This window comes from Leopardus geoffroyi, chromosome D3 (assembly GCF_018350155.1).
Source record: "Leopardus geoffroyi isolate Oge1 chromosome D3, O.geoffroyi_Oge1_pat1.0, whole genome shotgun sequence".
NCBI lineage: Eukaryota > Metazoa > Chordata > Mammalia > Carnivora > Felidae > Leopardus > Leopardus geoffroyi.
The window spans coordinates 44098205-44122075 of NC_059339.1; the positions used below are offsets into that span (position 1 = coordinate 44098205).

The 23871-nt window shown below is 39.6% G+C and overlaps 1 protein-coding gene across 8 annotated transcripts in view; it reads left to right on the plus strand.

The window, feature by feature from the left end:
* GREB1L (GREB1 like retinoic acid receptor coactivator) overlaps positions 1-23871 on the plus strand; it is a 283759-nt gene that overhangs the window by 191327 nt on the left and 68561 nt on the right. For all 8 annotated transcript variants that reach the window (XM_045458577.1, XM_045458582.1, XM_045458583.1 and 5 more), the window contains 8 exons: positions 3084-3200; positions 3799-3918; positions 4941-5078; positions 6707-6892; positions 11070-11396; positions 12441-12569; positions 13153-13287; positions 15473-15670. In XM_045458577.1, the coding sequence (XP_045314533.1) occupies positions 3084-3200; positions 3799-3918; positions 4941-5078; positions 6707-6892; positions 11070-11396; positions 12441-12569; positions 13153-13287; positions 15473-15670 (1350 nt within the window). The remainder of the gene's footprint in view (positions 1-3083; positions 3201-3798; positions 3919-4940; positions 5079-6706; positions 6893-11069; positions 11397-12440; positions 12570-13152; positions 13288-15472; positions 15671-23871) is intronic.

The window sequence follows — 23871 nt, forward strand, 5'->3', positions numbered from 1 at the left end:
AGGAACTGAGGATACAAATATAAATAATTCTCAATCCCTGACCTCTAATGAACTAATAACCTAGTTGGGGGGATAGACCTATAGGAAGTTATTTTCAGTGTACTACAGTAAATACAGCAATATGCTGGGGAGCACAAAGGAAGGAGAGTTTTAGCCCAACATTTTAGGGAGTAATGAAGAATGAGTTCTTGGAGGAGCTTGGTCTTAAACTATGAGGAGATATTCACTGCACAAAGGAGTAGGGGAAAGATACTTCAAATTCAGGGAAAATCCAAGATCAAAGCTTGAAAGGAAAAGGAAAGAAAAGAAGCAGCATGATGTGTGCAGGAACTTCCACTGGTTTGGACTTGTTAGAACCATAAAACGTAAAACACAGGGAGTAGCAGGAGGGGAGCAAGAGTGGGCAAGGAAAGGGTCACAAGAGGCCAAGCTAAGAAGAATGGATTTTACTCTATAACTTATGGAACACAGGAGTTGATCTGGTCTGATTTGAACTTGAGTTAGATCACTTGGGCAGAAAAAAAAAAAAAAAGGTAGGAAAACTAGTTGGAGGTCATTTCAGTAGTCTAGGTGAATGAGGTCCTTGACCTGGATAATAGATTGTAGAGGAAGAGACATATTGAAGAACTACTCAGGAAGTAAAATCAGCAGAATTTGTCTGATTAATGTAAGCATGAAGTGTAAGAAGGGGTCTTGGGTCTGCATCCATCTTTCTGCTAATGGTGATGCAATCACTTAAGACAGAAAATACAGAAGAAGGAGCAGGTTCTCCAGGAGGAGACTGTGAGTTCAACTTTGGACATGTTAAGTTTGAAATGCCCAAGTGGAATAATCCAAGTGGAGCTGCTCAACAGTCATCTAATTTATTGTACATGAGGTTAAAATCACCGGTGGGGGGCTTGCCTGTGTGGCTCATTCAGTTAAGCGTCTGACTCTTGTTCTCAACTTGGGTCTTGATCTCAAGGTTCTGAGTTCAAGCCCCATATTGGAGCCTACCTAAAAAAAATCACCAGGGTAAATAGTATCTGCTAAGGGGAAAGGTAGGAGAAGGCAAGCTGTTAACAAGGATCATATTTTCGAAAATTCCAGTGTTTAAGGAAAATAAATGGTCAGAGAGGCAGAGGAAGAATGAGAAGAGAGCTTATCATTCTTGGAAACTTTACAAGTTTCTTATTCTGTTCCAACAGTTCTTGTAGAATCTACCTTCTGGTTAGATTATAGACTTGAACAAACTGAATCCAAGTTATTACAATATTTTAAAAATTAGTGAAATTATAGATCTTGGCAGTAACCAGCATAGTTGCTAAAACCATCAGATGGACTGATGGACAACTTAAAAAAATTTTTTTAATGTTTATTCATTTTTGAGAGACAGAGAGAGACAGAGCACGAGCAGGGGAGGGGCAGAGAGAGAGGGAGACTCAGGACCTGAAGCAGGCTCCAGGCTCTGAGCTGTCAGCGCAGAGCCCGATGCGGGACCTGAACCCACAAGCTGTGAGCTAAGCCAAAGTCAGATGTTTAACCAACTGAGCCACCCAGGCACCCCTTGATGGACAGCTTTATAATTTGAGGATTAAGATAACAGCTCTTGAACCCCCTTCTCTTTCTTAACATGACAAGAAGAGAGAAAGCCAGTTATTATATGCCTGCTGATGGAAGAATATAACACTATTTATGAGATATGCTTGCCCTAAAATTCAATCCTGAATCTGAGCCAACCTCTGTATCTAACAATTAGTATATAGGAAAGAGGGGACATTAAATGATGCCATAGATAGTCAATCAGCAAAATTCAGAAAATGAGAAATTCTGCCAGATTTTCAGCAAATTAACTGGAAGAAAGAAAAAGAAGAAGGGGAATCCTATAGATTAAAGGAGGTTTAAGGAGAGGTGGGCGCGGGGGGAAGGATATAACTGACACCCCAAAGAGTCTGGGAAACTCAGCAAAAAATACATAATCTTAAGTCTACTTGCAGTGTATGACCTTACCCTGATTCAAACAAATTACTCTTTTTTTTTTCAAATTATTCTTAAAATTTGTGAGACAATCCATGAAATGTGAACACTGTATTTTTATTATATGAATAAATAATTGTGAACTTAAAAAAAGAGGTTTAAGGGACATAAAAACTAAACAATGTGTAGATCCTTTTTGAACCTTCCTTTTTGAGGAAGTCCACTGTAAAAAAAAACTATTTCTGAGATAACTGGGGGAAAATTTGAATATTAATGGGATATTTGATATTAAGAAATTATTAATCATGGATAATTTTAAGTATAATAATGACATTACAGTTATGTTCTTAAATTTTTTTAATGTTTATTTATTTGTGAGAGAGGGAGAGACAGAGTACGAGTTGGGGAGAGGCAGAGAGAGAGGGAGACACAGAATCTGAAGCAGGCTTCAGGCTCTGAGTTGTCAGCACAGAGCCCAACATGGGGCTTGAACTTGAGAACTGTGAGATTATGACCTGAGCCCAAGTTGGACGCTTAACCAACTGAACTACCCAGGTGCCCTTATTACAGTTATGTTCTTAAGAGTTCTTTTCTTTTAGAAACTCATTTAGAAACATTTATGGATGAAATGATATAAATAAGTTTGCTTCAAAATAATCTAGAGCAAATATATGTGTATGTTGGGTGAGGGGGAAGGGAGAGGGTATATAGATAAAGCAAGATTGGCTATGTGTTGATAACTGTTGAAGCTGGGTGATAGGTATGTAATTTATTATACTATTTTCTCCACTTTTGTATATGTTTGAAAATTCCCAAGATATAAAATAAAAACAAAACAAAACAACTTTCTCTTTCTTCCACCCACCATCTCCAAAGGCTTCACTGAAAATGATTGTAAAAGATCTCTTAGGATCCCAGAAAATTATTTTTAGGTGACATTTCGTTTTGAAGAAGGTACCAGTCTTATGGTTGTAGTCAGTTTTACACAACTGTACTGTCCAGTCCGTGAGATGTCTTTGAATCCTGCAGTGTGCGGTTTATCAAGATTGCATGTGGAAAAATTCAGTGTCACAGAATGCAGTGTTCTGCTCAGCCTCTGTTCTGAGTCTTCCTCTCATGTGGTACAGATGCTGCTAATGGAAACAGTAGCCATGGAGGGAAGAGCAGTGCCTCCAGCTCTACTCCAGCCCGCCCAGGAAATTACTCATTATCACCAAGACCTAGCTATGCATCAGGAGACCAAGGTACAATACCCATCTTAGAGTTTTGAAAGAATGTACCTAAATTATGGAAGAAGTGCTATGGAGTTTGGAGTGATGAATTATCTGACAGTACACTCCCAGTTTTTCCTTAGCTTCTCGTCCAAAGTTTTGAAGGTTTATGATTGGTGTGAACAATGGTGATTAAATATCTTGGTGATTTACAAGGATGAGCCTCACTAGAAAATAGTGTTGAAACAGATGTAAAAGGAAATGTCTTGAAAAACCATGAGCCTTGCTGACCAAGATACAGAGTTCAAGGTTCTTCTCTATAGTGTGACTCTGGGCAAATCTGAGCCTTCCTTTAACCACCTACAAAATTGGTATAAAAATATACTTTTCCTACAACTTCACAGGGTTGTTGGCAGAATTAAATGAAATAATCTGGGTAAAACTGTAAATTGTAAAACAGCATACAAATGTGAGGTGGTATTGTTAGGGTGACTTTTTCTAATTTTATCTTTACCTCTAGAAGAGTGGCTTAGACTTTCTGAGTATAATCAAATCAAAGGCCCATGTTACTCTGAATTCTCTTATTTCTTCCACTAGTAAGGACAAGGCTCATCTTTCTTTTTGCCTTCAGCTACCATGTTTATTTCTGGGCCACCAAAGAAACGACACCGGGGATGGTATCCTGGGTCACCTGTCCCCCAACCTGGTTTAGTTGTACCTGTTCCTACAGTTCGCCCTCTTTCAAGAAGTGGTAAGATGGGTTTTAAGTTTTTTTGTTTGTTTGTTTTTTTAATTAGCAGAGGCGTCTTCTATTCTCTCCCTGAACCATTAGAGATAAATTTCCTTAATCATTATGTCCTGTATTATGTAAGGAAATTAATAGTAGCTGATATTTTGTCCCCATCACATCTGTCTTCCCTAAAAGTACATGTGTCATCACAATGGATCTTAAGTTAGCATCTGGCTTTGTTTTGGCCCACAGTATCAATAAGCCATTCTTTACATGCGGCATGATGCTAGTAACCCACCAGCACAGGTCTCAAATGGACTTGTTTTGCCGGTTGTGCTATTAGATATGTTCTCCTGAGCTCTGGTTCCTTATGTGACCTGCACCTATTATTTCTGGTCTAGAAACCACCCCTCCCCCCCCCCAAAAAAAACCCAACTTGTTCTCCTTTATAATAACCAAGCCATGTACCTACTGTTAAATGTTCAAACACTAGTCTACCTTGCTGTATTAAGCACAGACAAATGTAAACATGCCAATTCTAAGACATGGATGGGATTCTTCAAAAATTTGTTTAGTTTTAAAGACTACATAGAGATTCTATATATACAAAGAATTATGCCCATATGTTACTGTGTTTGACTCTAGATAGTACTGATTAGTGATGAGTTTGACCTTCTTCACTGTTTTTGGAATTTTCCAATTCTCTATAATGAACAGATAAGCCACGATAATTGGAGTGGAGGTGGGGGAGTTAACTGTGAAACAGAATCCAAAAGATTGCATGTGGAAAAACAACTAGGAAAAACTATGAATATGCTAAATAGTAGTTATCTCCAGATGATGTGATTTATGGTTGATTTTTTTTCCTTTTGTTTTTGTCACTTCTAATTTTATATAATAAACCATGAATTACTTTAATTAAAGAACAATGGATGATTAGACTTCTAAAACTTCTATATTAAAAGTATTAAGACTTTTGATTTCAGTTGTATTTCACTTAGCTTTCATGTCTAATCCTTCTTGTCAAACAACTTTTTTTCCAGAGTCCCTTTTATCTGCCCCAGTTCCACAGACCCCATTAACTGGAATTTTACAACCTCGACCCATTCCTGCAGGGGAAACTGTAATTGTTCCTGAAAACCTGCTGACTAACTCAGGAGTTAGACCAGTAATTCTGATAGGTAAGGGGAAAGAATTCCAAATTGCCTGTGTCTGCTGGCATCTAGTACTGTTTCTTCATTTCATTCTTCATATATTTATCTATATTTGTTCATGCATGTAGTCATTTATCCATTTATTGATTCTTTCAGCTTTTATTGGCCAGCTCTCTCATGCTATATTAAACATGTGACTAGAAGTTGGAAATAAGGCAGTCTATTTGCCTGCAGGGAATACTGTTTAGTAGGGAGTCTATCATTTAAATAAGTACAACATTGTGATACTTGAGCTAGTACAGGTTCACAACCAAGAACTACAAGAACTCAGAGGAGAGAGAGCTTAACTTTGCCTGGAGGGAGTCTGAAAGACTTCTCAGAGGTGATGTTTCAGTTAGTTCCTGAAGGGTTGGCAAGAGTGGACAAGGTGGGGAAAAGGGAGCCAAACCACAGAGAAATGAAAAAACAAGCTGAACCAGCTAACAGGCCCCATTCAGGAGAACAAAGAAGCCCCAGAGTTGCATATCTGAACCATGGAGAAGCATCTGTGAATTAGTATGTTTACAGAGTCTGAGTGTTTCCAAGATGTCTATAAGTAGAGGTGCAGACATTTAGAGGTCTCTAGATTCCAGGACTAACTTAGTGCTTTTCAGACTCACATCAAGAGTCACCTCATTTGGGTGCTATCCTAGATCAGAAGGAGACTACCTGCTTTACCTTTGGAACTGAACAGATAGGGTGTATAAGCTCCACTGGATCTTTAGGGTATGTCTATGTGAGGTGTTATCTGCTTCTTTTGGTTGACTGGAGCCTACTGACATGGATGGTTTTGCTTCAAGCCCTGTCCTTTATCAGGCTGCCCTATCCACTGCTCTTGGGCCTATAGGCACTGGGAGAACCCCAGTTGTTTAAATTCCATATGGTCAGGAAGTTCTTATTGAACACCTGAGTGGCATGCATAATGCAGCTAAGCCTTGGAAAGATATTTGGAACATGGGACCATTTGGTATCTGCCTTTTAGAAGGTCTCACAGAGGGACTACGCTCTTTACCACACCACCAAAATAGGGTACATTTCAACATATTTTTGTCCTATCTACCTATAAGATAATTTGAGGCTGTTTATGGACATTTAAGAAGGGAGCATAAAAATAACTAAGATAGCACAAAGAGTAGGAACCTGCAAGTACCAGTGACTAGAAGAATATTGCTGGGATCAATGAGTTTAGCTTTTTAAAATGTTTAAGAAAACCTCAGGAAATGAAACATGTTATTGTAGTTTGTGTTCTGTCGTCTTATGTGGAAAGAAACTTGATCAAGAATTTTATTGGGAAATATTTTATCATTGCAGTTTTACAAAAGGATACAGAGATGTTTTGCAAATTCTCATCAATTCTCTGTGGCAGATATAATATTAACATGTCCTTTCTGTGGGAAACAGAGATAATATGATCTGAGTCTTTTGCTTCCTGTTCATCCGATTTAATATAAGAAGCATCTGAGTGAATTCCCTAGGATATTTGAGTGATTTGTTTGGTAGTCACCTAAGAGGGCAGGAAACTTTGTTAAGCATCTTTAATCCTAGTTGAGCAAGTATACCTGGTTGGACCTCAAAAAGAAATGTTGAACTTTATTGACCTGCTTCTATTGGGGCAGGCTATGGCACTTTACCCTATTTCTATGGAAATGTTGGTGACATTGTTGTGAGTCCTCTGCTGGTGAATTGCTACAAGATTCCACAGTTGGAAAACAAAGATTTGGAACATTTAGGGTTGACTGGCAGCCAGCTCCTGAGTGTGGAAAACATGATTCTTCTGACGATACAGTATCTTGTGCGACTGGGTAAGCAATTTTTAATAATTATTTGATGGTGACGATTTTTATTCTTTTCGCAACATGGTTTTTTTCCCTTTCTTTCCCCACTTTCTCATATTCGTCTATTTGTCCATCTCTTAACTTTCCCTTTCATTTCTAACATTCTTTTCCTTCAGCCCCACTCTCTATGACTGTTCCCTTTCTTCTCCCGTTTCTTTTCTTCTCCTTTCTGCCACTTGCCTGTTTTTTTCCCCACTTCTCTCTTGCCTAACCTCCCTACCCTCTGGCTTTGCTTGTGTCCTAGAAGAGATAAATTGCTCCACCTAGTGTCCAGTTTCATGATGGTCCTAAGGTCTCCAGAGTAGTTAATATAGGCAGAACCTCAAAGGGCTATGGCCATGGTTACCCTCCTCCCTTGGGGAGTCTGTCCAAGCCACCTTTCCAAAAATGCACCTATCATCTGGACTGAAAATGTAGCCATTGTCTTAGACAATTATTTTACAGTTTTCCACTTAGCCTTTTTATCTTGTTTATCCACTGTCCCTACATCCATTTTTTCTTCTTCTGCAGCTACATCCCTTTGATGTAGTCCCATCGTGTTTTCCTTCATTGAGGCAGTAACTGTGGACCTCCCTGGAAGGCTCTGTAGGTTGTAGGGTAAAGGAGATACATAGGTCATGAACCCTTCACTTCCTCTCTTTGGTATATCCTCCAGAGGCCCACAGTGGGTGTGTGCAGGTGTCCTGACAATACTGTCCTGGCTCAGCAGCATTTACATTGCAATGTCCTTTATTTTGCAAACTGCAGCAGGTCATCTAATATGCAGCCTAATTATACACTCAGGACTTCAAGCCACTGATTTACTTAGGAAAATGTTCAAGATGTAATATTACATAGAAGAAATTTTCCATCTGCATTCTTAGGAATTATTTTAATGTTTGAAAATATATAAGTGTTAAATAATAAGAATACTGGGCTAACCAACGCTAAAAACAAAACAAAAGCTTCAGCCAACCGGATTCAGTCTTTGGAGCATCAGCTAGCACCTGTGGCTGTAAGTGTTGGTACCCTGACAGTGAAGGCCTGCTTTGACATGGGCTTTTGAAACGTGGAAGGCTTCAGATATCACTTTGATGGTAAACATAGGACTTGCTAATCATGTTGATTAGTGGGTAATAAAATTATAAAAACCACCTCTGTCTGCAGCTCATTTGATGTCATAATTTTAATTGCTACATACACTGACTTTTAGCTATGTTCTAAGATCTAAGAGCGACCTCCAAATGCATCCAGAATTAGTAAAACAAGCCTGCATAGAGTAATTCTATTGGCAGGCCAAGCCAGTCAGCACAGCATTTTTTTCAATCTTAATAACAATTTAAAATATCAAAGTCCAGGGGCGCCTGGGTGGCGCAGTCGGTTAAGCGTCCGACTTCAGCCAGGTCACGATCTCGCGGTCCGTGAGTTCGAGCCCCGCATCGGGCTCTGGGCTGATGGCTCAGAGCCTGGAGCCTGTTTCCAATTCTGTGTCTCCTTCTCTCTCTGCCCCTCCCCCGTTCATGCTCTGTCTCTCTCTGTCCCAAAAATAAATAAACGTTGAAAAAAAAAAATTAAAAAAAAAAAAAAAAAAAAGGAAAAAAAAAATAAATAAAATAAAATATCAAAGTCCAAGTTAATTAAATGAACTAAATGGTCAAGACAAAATGGCTTCCCTCAAATTACTATAAAAACTCTTATTTAAAAGAAAAGAAAAGAAAAGAAAAGAAATCTCCATTCAATCAGACTTCTTGTCTGCCTTGCAAGATCAGTTCTTTCTGGAGTTTTACTGGCAGCCAATTAATATATCTCTCAATGTGCAACATGACTGGCTATTTCTTTTTTTTTTTTTAATCTAAATTTTGCATGTTAGGATACCTATTCTCAACAACTCCCTTCTTCTCAAAAACTCCCTTGAGTTTTTGTTTGTTTGTTTTGCCTTCAAGGTTTTGAAGAAGGCAGCAAGAACATTTTCATATATACTGTAGATTATAGATAGACTTTTTTTTTTTAAATCCAAACTTTTAGAAGAACAGGTCTAATACTTTGATGGCTCAGCTACGTGGATGTAACAGAGAAGAGAAAAGCAAGATTCTTCAAAATGCAGGTCTTTCCACTAGAGTCGCTTCAAAAAAAAAATCCATCTGTTATTTCACAGTCTGAAAACCTTTTGAAGTAGATAATGAAATCAGCAAATCCAGTGATTATTGGAAGGCTCTGAGTCTGTTGGAACCTTGTCTTTTCTTAAGGTAGCTCTATCTGAAAAGCCATCAAAAAAAAAAAAAAAAAAGCCATCAGAACTGATGCTTAGGCTGAGTTGCTGGAGACCAGCAGTTGATGGGAAAAAATTACTATTATCAAGCTTGTGGGAAGTGGAGAAAAGGCTCCTGCAATTTGGCCATAAAGGCTGAGGATGAGGAAATGATGGGAGGTGATTGGAAGCAAGGCATTTTGCTCTTTTACCTCATTTAAACTTTGGTACATTTTCCTCCACTTCTCAATTCCTAACAGTAGTTCCTTCGAAACTCTGTAAAAGTGAATTTTAGGGCAGTAGAGAATGCTGTGAACATGTTTGATAATTTTATTTTCCCAGAATGCCTTTATATTTGAAATTAATTATACTGCTTCATAGAACATGTTACTCAATCATGGTTTGGAGTGGATCTTATGGACACACCTATGAACCAGGCCTCTGAGCCTTCAGGTGGTCTGTCTGTGAGAGGCAGTAGGGAATGGCAGACAGAGCCACTTGCTTTTGGGCTGTCATTTATTCTGATGAAAGAAAGCTTTAAATAGACAGCCACCTTCCCTTCATCTCATTTGTAATGTGCATTTGTATAGTTGATACAAATCTATACGCTTTGAGCTCACCACCTACTATGTACCTAATGACCACTAATCATGATGCTAATTTGATAAAACAAAATGAAGATAGAAGCTTTGGTGGTTCCCAGATGATAAGAAGGCATCCACCTCCCTATAGCAAGCTATTGGGGAGGGCATAAGAGACATTAACATAATGTATGCATTGCAGTGTTCTTGCCCTCTTTCCATGGACAGCATTAAAAAAACTCTGTGAGGATTTGATTTTCCATATCCTAAAAATATTACTAAGCTTCATTTTCTTACTTTCCCAGAGAACATGGGTGGTGGCCTGGGAGGCAACTTAAATCCCTATTAGTGGAAGGAGAGATTTCTGACTCATTCAAGGTGCCTCTTCTCATACAGAAGTGCAGTCCCTTAAACCTGTATTCTTTCCCAAGGGGATTTTAATCCTGGATTCTGAGGTTATTGCTTGATCTCGGGTCACAGACACTGAGGGATCTGTATCTGTCTACTGGAGCCTGACTTTCAAATCTCAGGTCTGCACAGCAAAAGAAATCACTGAAGAGAGGTAGTGAGCATAGGAATTCATCTGAGTCATTTGGATGCCAAACATTGACTTGCTTGCTTTGTCCTACAGACTGGTTGAGTTTTAAAGAGAAGCAGAGAAACAAAACACCCCTCATTCCAGGAACTTCCAGTCAACCACACAAATTTAGCCTATCATAACCACAGCTGGAGGAAAGGGCCAAACACCATTCTTAACAATGCAGAATGCTGGGGGAACAGCTAGATGACAGTGACATTCTCTATCTAGGGGAAGTGTGTGGCTGCTTAAATATAAGCTAAAATAAAAAACACTTAAACTTAATTTTCCTAAGGACAGTATGCCTTAGAATAGGTACAGATGCAATACATTAAACTGTTTTTCAAAGTAGCTATAAATAAATTGAGAAATGAGTGAAACCTAAAGTTTAGCTTCTTCCCTCCTGAGTCATTAACCATGTCTGTAACACCACGTTTAACAGGTCAACGAATATACCACCTTCAGGGACAACCCCCTAAGGAATTGATACTCTCAGTATATCCTCTTTTAAAAATATCATGAATAGCATAAAGGAAAACAGAAGCCTGCATTTTTTTTTAATATTGAGGCAGAGAGAAGGTAATTTCACAATGGAAAATGGTTAGTTGGGGGTCCATACTTGCGGCCCCAACAGGAAAAAGAGCCCATTTGCCCAGTTGGAGTATGGTGGAAGGACCGTCACGGACATGTGTGTGTGTGTTTCTCTCCTTTCTAGCCGTGATATTTTTAAAATTCTAGCTGTAATTCTCTTCAATTTAGGTCCTGATCAGATACCTCTCAGGGAAGAATTTGAGCAAATCATGCTGAAAGCTATGCAAGAATTTACTCTGAGAGAGAGAGCCCTGCAGATGGGTGCTCAGTGTGCACCTGTGTCTCCAGGACAGCTCCCCTGGCTGGCTAGACTAATTGCCAGCGTATCTCAAGACTTGGTTCATGTGATTGTGACCCAGAACTCTTTGGCAGAGGGCATTTCGGAGACGTTGAGGACTCTCAGTGAAATGAGACACTATCAAAGACTACCAGATTATGTCGTGGCAATTTGTGCATCGAAAATCAGAGGAAATGAATTTTGTGTGGTAGTACTAGGTGAGTCATGTTTTTTTAGGGTTTTTCTTTAATCTATTCATTCAATCATCTGTCCATTTATTGGGTGTTCAAGCATCCATGTAATTAATCTCTAATTGCTCCAACTTGAGTTCTTCCTCCTAATTTTAACTTTTGTTTTTCTCCTCAGATCAGATTTTTGTAGCCCTTAGTTTGACTGGTGTCCCTGTCAGCTGGTTGTGAGAACATTATTTCAAAGCATACCCTAGTAATAGATACCCTTGTCTCAAGTAACTTCTGTTCTTAAAAGGTTTTGGAAATGTTACCACTCTAGCATGTGATAAAGCCATTGCCACAGGTGGCCTAAGCCAGTTAATCAAATTTGGCAGGAACTTAGCTCATATATTCACCTCCTCACTAAAGAGGATACTTAATGTTGTAACATTGACTCTAAAGAAAAGGTTCAGAAAGTTGGTACATTACAAAATGTGTTTTTGTTCTTTGTGCAATTTTCTGTCAGTCACCATCGTAAGTAGCCAGCCATCTGAATTAAATTTGCTTTTTTTCTCTCTAGTGAAAGGCTTTCACCTGTTCCTGCTAAAGAAGCCAAGCCCCCTCACTTTGGCAAAACCTGCCTGCCCATCTCTCTATGACATATGACATAAATCTCTTTCAGAAAGTATAATACATTATTTTTTTTAATTTTCATTTGAGAAAACAATTAAACGTCTTAAACTTACATTTTTAATACAGATATTCATAATAGCCATGCAAACACAGTTCTTAAAGGTTTTTCACATTCTCCCCTAGTCTTTAAACACATGTACAGTATGTTTTCACTTATGTTACAAACATAAGGTATATCATTTTTGCCCTTGATCATCTAACATTTTATTATAAACATTTTCTGTTTAAAATTGTCATTTTAAATGCTGAGTCATTGTCCATCTTTCTATGTGCCCTAATTTCCTTAACCAAGTCTCTGTAGTTACTTACTTCAGTTGTTTCCAATTTTTGCTATTATAAATCATATTTTAGTGGGTATTTGTTCACGGATGCATCACCTCCTCTCCCTCTGTTCTACAGGTCAGCATCAGTCCAGAGCTCTGGCAGAGAGCATGCTCACCACAAGTGAGTTTTTGAAAGAAATTAGTTATGAGCTCATCACAGGAAAGGTCAGTTTCCTGGCATCGCATTTCAAAACCACATCATTAGGTGAGTGGTTGTAGGATTCAACAACACTGACAGCCCCTAACTATGTGATTTTCTGAATTTAAATCTTAGCCTGTCAAGGAGATGAGTGTGGAGCTTGAACTTGCCAGCTGACCTTCCCTCATTCGGAATGGTTTATCCTCAGTATTTTGTTACTGACACAACAAGGGGTCCAGAGGAGGGCATGCAGGCACTAATATGGAGGGCCTCCGCTCAGCCACTATTTAGTGATGTGACCTTGGGAGAGATTCTGCCTCTCCAGATCTGTTTTCTAATATGTCAAATGGAGATAGAATGATCCCATCCTGCCCGCTTTGAGTATTATGGAGGTCAAGAGAGATATGCCATGTGAAAGCATACAAATTGTAAGCACAATACAAATGAGAGTAGCTCTGGCTATAGAGATACTCTACAGGCATGGCCAAGTGTAAACTCAGACATAAAAAGCTGGCTGAGTAAACCCAGACAGGAAAAGCTGGCTGACTGACAAATCTTGATGAGAACCCAGCTTAGGTGCCCAATTTGGAGACTGATAGAAATGTATCATTCCTTGTAATCTTCTTATCTCCACTTTATTGTGTAATAGGTGATGACCTGGACAAGCTTCTAGACAAAATGCAACAAAGAAGAGGAGAGAGTGTGGTTACGCCCTTCAATGGAGACCTTCACGAATGTGTGTCAGCTCAGGAGGCTGCCGCTATGATTCCCACGCAAAACCTGGGTAACGTCACCTCAGACCAAAAGGAGGAAATAGAAGCTAAGTCATTCTGAGGATTTTTGAGGTCTTGTCTTAGAGTCACAGACTATGACAGGCTTTTCCTCATTGTCTACATGATAAATAGGGTCCAAATTAAAAATGTCTTACTATGGGGCCTGGATCAAGCACCTTGTCCTTAGTAAATGTCTTCTAGAATTAAAATCAAAGACTTTATTATAAGCAGACTCTCTCTTTTTTTCCCTCGAAAAATTCTGGGGTCCATGGGGTACTTTCCTTAGCTCCACCAGCTATGCCCAGAGAGCTTTCAGTGTTATCTGAGGCTTACAAAGAACTGCTTGAGTGTGGAATGCAGTCCATGCAGGACTCCTGGCTCTCCACCCCCTTCATTTACTCTCTGACACGTAAAACACACATAATTTCAGTGATTGCAAGGCGTTCCTGGCAGATAGCTCAGCAATACCAACACACCATCTTCCCTGCAAGCCTCGAGGACATAAGAGAGGATGGTGGGACCAGGACTGAGGAGCTCCATCATTCAATTGGATTCCTTTCCCAATTCCCTATTTGACAAGGACAACATAGGAGAGAACCGAGATAAAAAAGATAGGACAAAGGGTAGACGTGAAACAGAACCATAGAGCTGCTGCTGACAGCCTTCTGGCCTTCACTTGATAGGAATGTATAATTTATATATTAGGATTGCCTCAGCAATGAAAGCAGCATGGCTTGGCATCAGCTCAGTCACACAAACAAATTCAAACACACACAATAAAAGTTACTTACTTCTGCGTGTTATTTGGTAAGAAAGTGATCACCCAGATGATCTAAAATATGTTAATAGTTTTTGAATTATTAACAAAGTTAGAATTTAAAAGCTCTTAGAGTACTTAACAGATTTCCATGTTCATATCCTCAATTCCCTGCTTAAGAAACATTGCTTAAAGATATTTTTAGATTTCCTCAAACTTCAAAATTTACTAGGTTAAATTCTACAAAGTTATGCTATCATCTGTGCTAGTCCCCATCTATTTAACCTATGACATGAAAGAAATAATAGCCTGTCAAAAGACAGATTTATTTTGATTGGTAATTTTTGCGGGTCAAAAACCATTCTGTTATTGTAAGTTTGCAGCTTTGGGCTTTTCTAGTGGGTTCTCTCAGCCACCTGTATAAATCTCCTCTCACTCTCAGGGTTCCATGTGGCTAGAGTACTGTGACTACTGTCTTTGCCTTGGCCACACTATAGTTTGATTTGAGAAAACATTAATTAGTGCAGGTTAATTGGGCCCTTGTGTGTTTCAGTGAGACTTCCACATGTGTTCCCAATAAAAAGCAGCCTCGTAAAGAAGTATTAAATGTTGCCTGCTTGAGTTCATTGTTTGTGTGTGCATGCATGCACGTATGAGATTGCTTGGTTATTACTTGTAATAAAAAGCTACTGGCATGTTTAGAGTGTTTGGGCAATGTTTTTCTAATACGTCACCTCTTGAGTGGCCAGCTGGCCATGTCATGAGTCAGGTCTCTTCAGATAGTACAGGCGTCAGCATTGAAGTTCACCACAACCACCTACAATTGCCAGGTCACAAACACTGGCAAGTCAAGTGGGAAGAGAGGTGAAGGTAGTATCTCTTGACCTGTGTCATGCATTCCCCAGGGAGGAGAATTTCAAATCATGTTGCAACTGACTTGGAGAGGAAATGTGTACTGTGGTGCCATCCAGAAAAGTTCAAAGGAACTCAGCATTATTATGGTTACAGCATCACCTCCTTCCCTGAAAGAGGTCTGGGCTTGGGCACCTGACCTTGCTGATAGTGCGAAAGAAAACTGGAAACTCTTGCTTCTCCTCTCCAGAGAAGAGTCCCGGCTCTCGCTGAGAGAATGTAGTCTGTCCCTACATTTCTGGGTGGGGGAGGGGTGTTGAGTAGTGATTTGTGAGACAATCAGTTGATTTTAAAAGAATACATTTGTACAGTTACCACATTCACTCTTGGACACATCCTTTCAGCCAGGTTTTCAGGGAAAATAAGCAAATCTATTAAAACTCAACAGAGAGTGAGACTAGACAGTGAGAATGCTTGGTAGAGAGCATTACTTTACCATGTATGTGTGTTGTGTGTCCCCTGTATGGATTCATAGTGGCTATCAACAGAAGTGAATTAATCTTGTTCTTATGACTTTTTTATTTTAGATTTAGATATTGAAACCTTCCAAATTTATCAACCACAGCTAACGGTTGCCAGAAAACTCTTATCCCAGGTGTGTGCTATAGCAGACAGCGGCAGCCAGAGCCTGGACCTCGGCCACTTCAGCAAAGTGGACTTCATCATCATTGTCCCAAGATCGGAGGTTCTGGTCCAGCAAACTCTTCAACGGATTCGACAATCAGGTGAGATTGAACTTTCAAAGAACACCCTATGAAGATCCACACTTAGATTCCCTCTGCCTCTTGCTTTTGCTTAATCCAAATGTTTATAGAACAATTCCATCCTTTTTTTTTACAGTAATACAAATGATAAGAGCACTTTAAACATGATTTTAAATTTATCTGCAAGTTTTACCTCAAAAGTACTCTGACCCTTTTCCCTCCTAGGTCAAGGGTAAATTGATGTGCATGTTTGCCTGATACTGTTAAGTCCATGATGTAATTGGTGGACTAGAAACTGGTCGTTCATTTATGAAGAGAAATATTCTCAAAGGATAACCCTGCATGGGGCACTGGGGTCTATGCCACCTGAGCCCCTTCTGTGGCATGGATGGGTGGCTTCTTAGATATTTAGCACACTTCCAGCACATTTTCAAACTGGAAACCAGATCACCATTCCCCCATGTCAACAATGATAACACCTCCTTAAACAACTACAAAGTTAGAATTTCTTCTAATGACTTTAAGAGAATGAGTAGGGAAGAAAAAATATTTTTCTCAGAAAATGGAAAAAAGATAGGAAGGAAAGATTTTAGAAGTCTGTGGTAAATAGTATCCCTTCCAAATATAAAATTTGCCTAGAATTAGAAGATGCAATAAATAATTCGGAAAACTGGGGCAGCTAAAAAATGCTTGCCTTTGTAAGCTAGGTTTGAAAAGGAAATTATAAATGTCATCTTTATAAGCTTCTGAGTACCTTAGCTGAGAGAAACACATACATACATACACACATACACATGCAGATTTTACCTGGAGGATGAATCTTTAGCCATAGTAATAAAATTTGATTTTCAATATAGTTGAAAAAAAGTAAGAAGAAGAAAAATTCAGGAAATTAAAATGTAGTTTATTATGTTTCACGCCTATGATACAGTGCTCTTTAAACTTTAGTATTCATAGGGGCGCCTGGGTGGCGCAGTCGGTTAAGCGTCCGACTTCAGCCAGGTCCCGATCTCGCGGTCCGTGAGTTCGAGCCCCGCGTCGGGCTCTGGGCTGATGGCTCAGAGCCTGGAGCCTGTTTCCGATTCTGTGTCTCCCTCTCTCTCTGCTCCTCCCCCGTTCATGCTCTGTCTCTCTCTGTCCCAAAAATAAATAAACGTTGAAAAAAAAAAATTTAAAAAAAAATAAATAAATAAATAAAAACTTTAGTATTCATATAGATCACCTGGGGATCTTATTAAAATGCAGATTCCTCTTAGTGGTTCTGGATGGGCTCATTTCTTTTTTTTCAACTGAGGTATAGTTGACATATAACTTTGTATTAGTTTCAGGTGTACAACATAATGATTCGATAATTGTATATATTGTGAAATGATCACCACAGTAAGTCTAGTTAACATCTGTTACCATACATCCTTGCAGAAATTTGTTCTTTTTCTTTCCTTGGGAGGAGGACTTTTAAAATTTACTCTCTTAGCAACTTTAAAACATGCAATATAGTATTATTAACTATAGTCACCATGCTGTACATTACATGCCTGGGATTTATCTATTCTACAGCTGGAAGTTTGTACCTTTTGACAACCTTCACCTGTTTCCCACTACCCCATCCAGCAACCACCAATTTCCTCTCAGTATCTATGAGCTTCTTTTTGTTGTTGTTTTTTGTTTGCTTATTTGTTTTGTTTTTTAGATACCACATGTAAGTATGACTGTATGGTATTTGTCTTTCTCTGACGGACTTATTTCAGATTCAACATTTCTCATGTGCTCCCAGGGGATGCCAGCGCTGTTGGTGGGAGGACCACTCTTTGAGTAACACACTCTATAAGAAATCTTTCAGTGTTAGTTCCATGGGCTAAACGAGCTGAATGACAATAGATTTTCCCCTCTTTACGTGTGACTGACACTCTACATGTGACTTTCCATGCCTTCTGGAGGCCCAAGTGCCTGGTCAACAGTGTGATAGTTTTTGCAGCCTCTAAAATTCTGAATGACAAGTTACAAAATGACCTGTTGGAAATACTGACTTATAGGTGATTAGCCAGAGAAGGTCAAACGCCTTCTCTTACACCTCTGCCAGAAACCAGAGTGAGTTCTAGGCCCCCTCGGCTACTCGCCGTTTCTGCACTACTTTCTGCCCCTATTGTGGGAAATGGATGGGCTATAGTCATAGCAAGCAGTCACCAGATTTTTTTTTCATGGATTTTTCACTTCCTAACCATGGAGGGAATGCCTTCTCTTATATGTCTTTTATTTGTACCAGTTGGCCTTTGTGGCCTTCCTGAGTTTGTGATCTGATATCCAAAATCATGCTTGAGCAAACACATCATAGCACCTGTTTCAAGTGGTGAAATCACCCATGGTCAGCAATTGTGCTCTCTGCAGAGGCTTTTCCTAAAATAACCTCTTGGTGACCTGTATTTTCACCTTTCTTAATAAATGTAAGACCCTAAATAAAACCTTGCATTTTTGAGATGAAATTGTATAGGTCCTTCCTTTTCCCTTCTCAGTGTCCTCAGATTTTTAAAGTGAGAATTTCAAGACTATAACACCTCAGCAAGGTACCAGAATTTGACCAATTACATAAGCTTGGAACCTGGAAAAACCAATGTTATGGACAAATGTGGAAAATTCAAAGCAAAGCATATTTTTAAAATTATTCATATCTGGCTTTGGAATACATACTTAATTTTATGCTGCAAAAGCAATCACTTCTATATATTTAAAAATAACTTTGTTCATTTTATTATAAAAAATAGTTGCATTCTTTATTTTTTAAAAATAGAAGAATCAAAGTAGGAAATTTTAAACATTTATAATCCCACTATTCAAGGATAACTAGTATTACAATCTGGGTGTTAACAAATGACTTAATACCTAGTGTTTCAGGCTTTCTTCTCTACCTCTGTCTGTTTTTTCACCTTACATTTTAGTATGACATTTTTCTGTATCATTAAAAGCTTTTGTAAACATCATTGTTAATGAATATGTAGTATTCCATATCATGATGGCACCAGCATTTATGTGCTTTACTATTTAAATACCTTCGGGGCGCCTGGGTGGCGCAGTCGGTTAAGCGTCCGACTTCAGCCAGGTCACGATCTCGCGGTCCGTGAGTTCGAGCCCCGCGTCAGGCTCTGGGCTGATGGCTCGGAGCCTGGAGCCTGTTTCCGATTCTGTGTCTCCCTCTCTCTCTGCCCCTCCCCCGTTCATGCTCTGTCTCTCTCTGTCCCAAAAATAAATAAACGTTGAAAAAATTAAAAAAAAAAAATACCTTCATATTCTTGGAACATATAACAACTGATTGTATGAGAGCAAGCACATTTAAGGTATAAAGAGAAATTGTCCACAGCAGAGTAGTAAGCACTACTAAAACAACTATTATCCACTAAAACAACTCAAACATCAGAGCTATGAAAACAGAAAGGATTCTCAAGAAATCATCTTGTTCAGTTTCCTCATGTTTCACCATATGAGTCAAGAAGAGCTTCATTTGCCTAAGGTCACAGAGGGCAGTGCCTTGGGGACAAGAACTGCTTTTTCATTTCTGCAGGCCTGTGCCTCACTTGTGCCTCTCTCCAGCCAGGTGCAAGTAGCTGCCCAACTAATGTTTGAATGAAGGGCTGGAGGGAGAGAGAGGAGGGATAGACAGAGGGGAAAACAGTGTGCAAGTGCTCTGTTTTCTGGTTCTATTTGCCTTTCCCTAAAGGAAGCATTTCAGCAGCTAGTCGGCCAGGAAAAGCATTGGGCAGGGAGAAGCAGCCAGGGCATGCAGAAAGGCCACATCCTTGGCAGTCCTTGTGTGGGTGAAAGAAAAAGGTGAAAATAGAAACCATCACATCGTTGCAGACTCAGCTCTAAAGCAAAGCATGTGATACCTCAACTCACATTCTAATTATGGAAGGGAGGCAGATAGGAAAAAAGAAAAAGAAAGAAAACATGGAAAGAATTGGAAGGTAAAAAAAAGAAATTAAAGGGGTTAAACATTTTTAAGTTTGACCAAAATGGATTGTAACTGCTGGAATGATCAATGGAGAAGCAACATAAGGAATTTTTAGACTATAGGAAATACTTCTATTGTAATGTCATTTAAAAATTTTTTGATGTGGGAGCATAATTCTTTTAATTCTAAGGAGACCCCAAATTCTATAACTTGGAATACTAGGGTATCAGTGTGATCAAAATGCAAGCCACTTTCAATTCAAGGTGATTGGGATGACAACAGGAAATATTAGTGACCATAAATATTTTGTTCCTCCCTGCTTTTAAAATGGTGTCTGTGGTGGTCTCAGTGAATGAGAGCAGTGAATGAGAGCAGATCTGGCAGCTTCCAGGCAAGGAAGTTTTATCATGCTCAGGGAATTGATACAAATTTGACGCCTCAACACATGCCTGATTATAAAAGAAACAGAGAAACCTTTCTGTCTCTGATATGTAAAGTAGCTTATTCTATCCATATGGAGGCAAGGAGATCTTAAGGAAAGGGTAGAGATTAGGAAGGGGAGTGAAGAGATAGTGGAAGGCATTTTTGCTTTCTAAATAGATATTCTTGGTCTCATCAACTTCATACCACCTTGTCAGTAACCTAAAATTTTAAAAAACTATTTATTGGGCAGTGACAGGCAGCAGGGAATCAAGTACCTAAAGTTAACATTATTTTTTTTAAGGTTTTTTTTTGTTTGTTTGTTTTGGTTTGGTTTTTTTGAGAGGGAGAGAGAGAGAGAGGGCAGAGAGAGGAGGGGCAGAGAGAGAAGGACAAAGGATCTGAAGCTCTGCTGACAGCATAGAGCCTGATGTGGGACTCAAACTCACAAATGGTGAGGTCAGACGCCTAACTGACTGAGCCACCCAGGTACCCCCTTAAAGTTAACATTCTTTTTTTTCTTTCAAATTTTTTTAAATGTTTTATTTATTTTTGACAGAGAGAGAAAGAGGCTCAAGTTGGAGAGGGGCAGAGAGAGGGGGAGACACAGAATCTGAAGCAGGCTCCAGGCTCTGAGCTGTCAGCACAGAGCCCCATGTGGGGGCTCAAACCCACAGGCCATGAGATCATGACCTGAACTGAAGTCAGATGCTTAACTGACTGAGCCACCTAGGCACCCCTAAAGCTAACATTCTTAAAACCAATTTCCAACCAAGTAGTTAGCTGCCCAGTGCCCAACCCTGGTTTATAAAAGATGTTGGCACCTGGCTCACAGGCTCCACCTCCCAACCCACCATCATCTGGAGGTACTGTTTATACATCCGTATCCTAGCTTCTCTGTACCTTAAGCTCTTCATTCCCAGTCCTCTTCAACTGCCTGTTCCCAAGTCACATCCCACTTCCTGCTGGATCCTGGAATCAGCATTCCAATATCCCCAGTGTCAGTCCACAAAATTTCTTCCTACATATTCACAATGTTAGATACTATAGGGGGAAAAAAGTCAACACTTCCAACTGATATCATCATATACTTTGGTTCTCTAGTTGGATCTCTCTCCCATTCTTCACAGGGCTGACTATTATAGATTCTGTTTCACCAACCCTTATGTCTTCATCCTTCTCTCTTAGCATATGACCATGCCATGTACTTCTCCCTTCCCCAACCCCAAAAGAAGAAAACTTTGGATAAAAACTTCCTGCTTCCAGGGATGCCTGGGTGGCCAACTTCGGTTCAGGTCATGATCTCACAGTTCATGAGTTTGAGCCCCTCATTGGGCTCTGTGCTGATAGCTCAGAGCCTGGAGCCTACTTAGGATTCTGTCTCCCTTGCTCTCTGCCGCACCCTGCTTATGCTCTGTCTCTCTCTCTGTCTCTTAAAAATAAATGTTAAAAAAAAATAATAAAAATTAGAACTTCCTGCTTCCAGATCTAGAAACCTAACTGCATACACACCTATCTTTTCCCCTTACCTCCTATCAGTGAAAGAGCTCTACTTAAGCATGATTTTAGATGCATCCCTCCTCATTCTCATGGACTTCACACAATTGATTACCTCTTCACTTATTGCCACCTTCAACTTCTTTCTTTCCTAAGGTTCATTTCATCCATTTAAACCTGCCCCCACTCTCTCAAAGACAAAATGAGCCTCTGTTAATCCCACCTAACCCTCCAGCTCACCCTCCTCTAGTTAGCTGCCCAAGTTGTTAAGAGAGTCATCCATTGGGGCGCCTGGGTGGCTCACTTGGTAGAGTGTCTGACTTCGGCTTAGGTCATGATCTCACAGTTTATGAGTTCGAGCCCCACATTGGGCTCTGTGCTGACAGCTCAAAGCCTGGAACCTGCTTCGGATTCTGTGTCTCCCTCTCTCTCTGTTCCTTCCCTGCCCATGCTCTGTCTCTCTCTCTCTCTCTCTCAAAAATAAATAAACAATTGATTGGGGGTGGGAGGGAGGGGAGGATAGGTGACGGGCATTGAAGAGGGCATCTTTTGGGATGAGCACTGGGTGTTGTATGGAAACTAATTTGACAATAAATTTCATATTATAAAAAAAAAAAAAGAATGACACACACACACACACAAAAAGAATTTTTAAAATCAGAGACACCTGGGTGGCTCAGTAGGTTGAGCCTCCAACTCTTGATTTTGGCTCAAGTCATGATTTCACAGTTCGTAGATTCAAACCCTACATGACAGTGTGGAGCCTTCTTGAGATTCTCTCTCTCCCTCTCTCTATGCCTTCTCCCACTCATGCTCTCTCTCTCTCTCAAAAGTAAATAAACATTAAAAAATTAAAAAAAAAAAAAGAGTCATCCATTGTCATCTCATTTCCTCATCTCCCCACTCACTCCTCAATGCCCTGAAAACTTGCCTCCACTTCCTACCCTCACCCTTTTAGGACTCACCAATGTTACCAATGACCTTTTCAGGCCAGCACAGTTGACCTCCATTTCTTCCTTTAAACACTGCAGTTCCTTTGGCTTTCGGGACACATTCTTACCCAGCTTTTCTTCCACAGCTCATGCACTCAGTGCTCATCTGCACCCTGTGGTGCTCCAGCCGTGGCACTCAATACTGTGTCATGGCTGTGTGTTTATTAGTGTTCTTTCTCCACAACTAGAAAGTAAAATATTCAGGGAACATCTCTGTTTACGGATGGCACAGCAGACACAATATTTGTTGAACTGAATTTTTTGTAACATTTTGTGGAATTGAACTGTAAGTTAAAATCTGTTCTAAAAGGAAGACATAGAAGCAATATTTGAGATTTGGCAGTCCTCTTGGCAAAATCTTATTTGGTCATTAAACCCATATTTCAGAAATCTACTTTGGCTACAAGTAGAAGCCTTAAATGTATGTGTATTAGGTGTGTCTGCCAGTCATTCAGGACTCTGAAGTTGTATCTGTGCGTTCAGAATGCTGTTCTTGTACAGTTCTAGTGCTGCATTCAAACTGCACAGTAGTAAAGACTCACACAGACAAGTTTCACCAAACACAGATTAAAGAATCGTGTCCCAGAGGAGAACAGAAGGGAGCCAGCTGGGCCACCAAAAGACAAAGGGACCCAATGCAGTGAGCCCTGGAAACAATCAGCAGGGATTTTAACCAGCTGTTTCAATTCAAGATTATTTATCTGCTGGAAAGAGATTGCCAGGGTGAAGGAATGCCCATTGTTATCATAACACTTAAAAACTCAGCATGCTCTAATGATTTAACATTTTCTTGGTTTTCATTTTCTCTTAAGCAGAATATTTTTGCATACCAAAACTTTGGAGAAATTAATTCCATCCACAGAAAAGATAAACAGCTAAAACTGAGAGTAGTTGTATTTTTGTTTGGCGTATCTTCCTGATGAGAAGAGCAAGAACTAAAAATTAGAAATAAAAAATTTAGAAATAAACTTCTTTGTTAAAAACCATCAAGATTTGGCTGGGTGGCTCAGTTGATTAAGTATCCAACTCTTGATTTTAGCTTAGGTCATGATCTAAAGGTTTGTGAGATCGAGCCCCACATCAGGTTCTGCACTGTCAGTGCAAAAATTGTCTTTCTCCCTCACTCTCTCTGCCCCTCCCCTGCTTGCGCACATGCATGCATGCTTTCTTTCTGTCTCTCAAAATAAATAAATAAACATTTAAAAAAAACATTTAAAAACGTCAAGGGATAAGAATGTACAAACCAGATGCATTGTTCTCTCCAGACCAACAGGCAGTGTAGTAGGACATTGTTTTGAGTACTGGCTCATCTTTAATGATACCTGCACATTTTAGATTTCCCTGACCATTATCAGTCTGATGTGCTATTC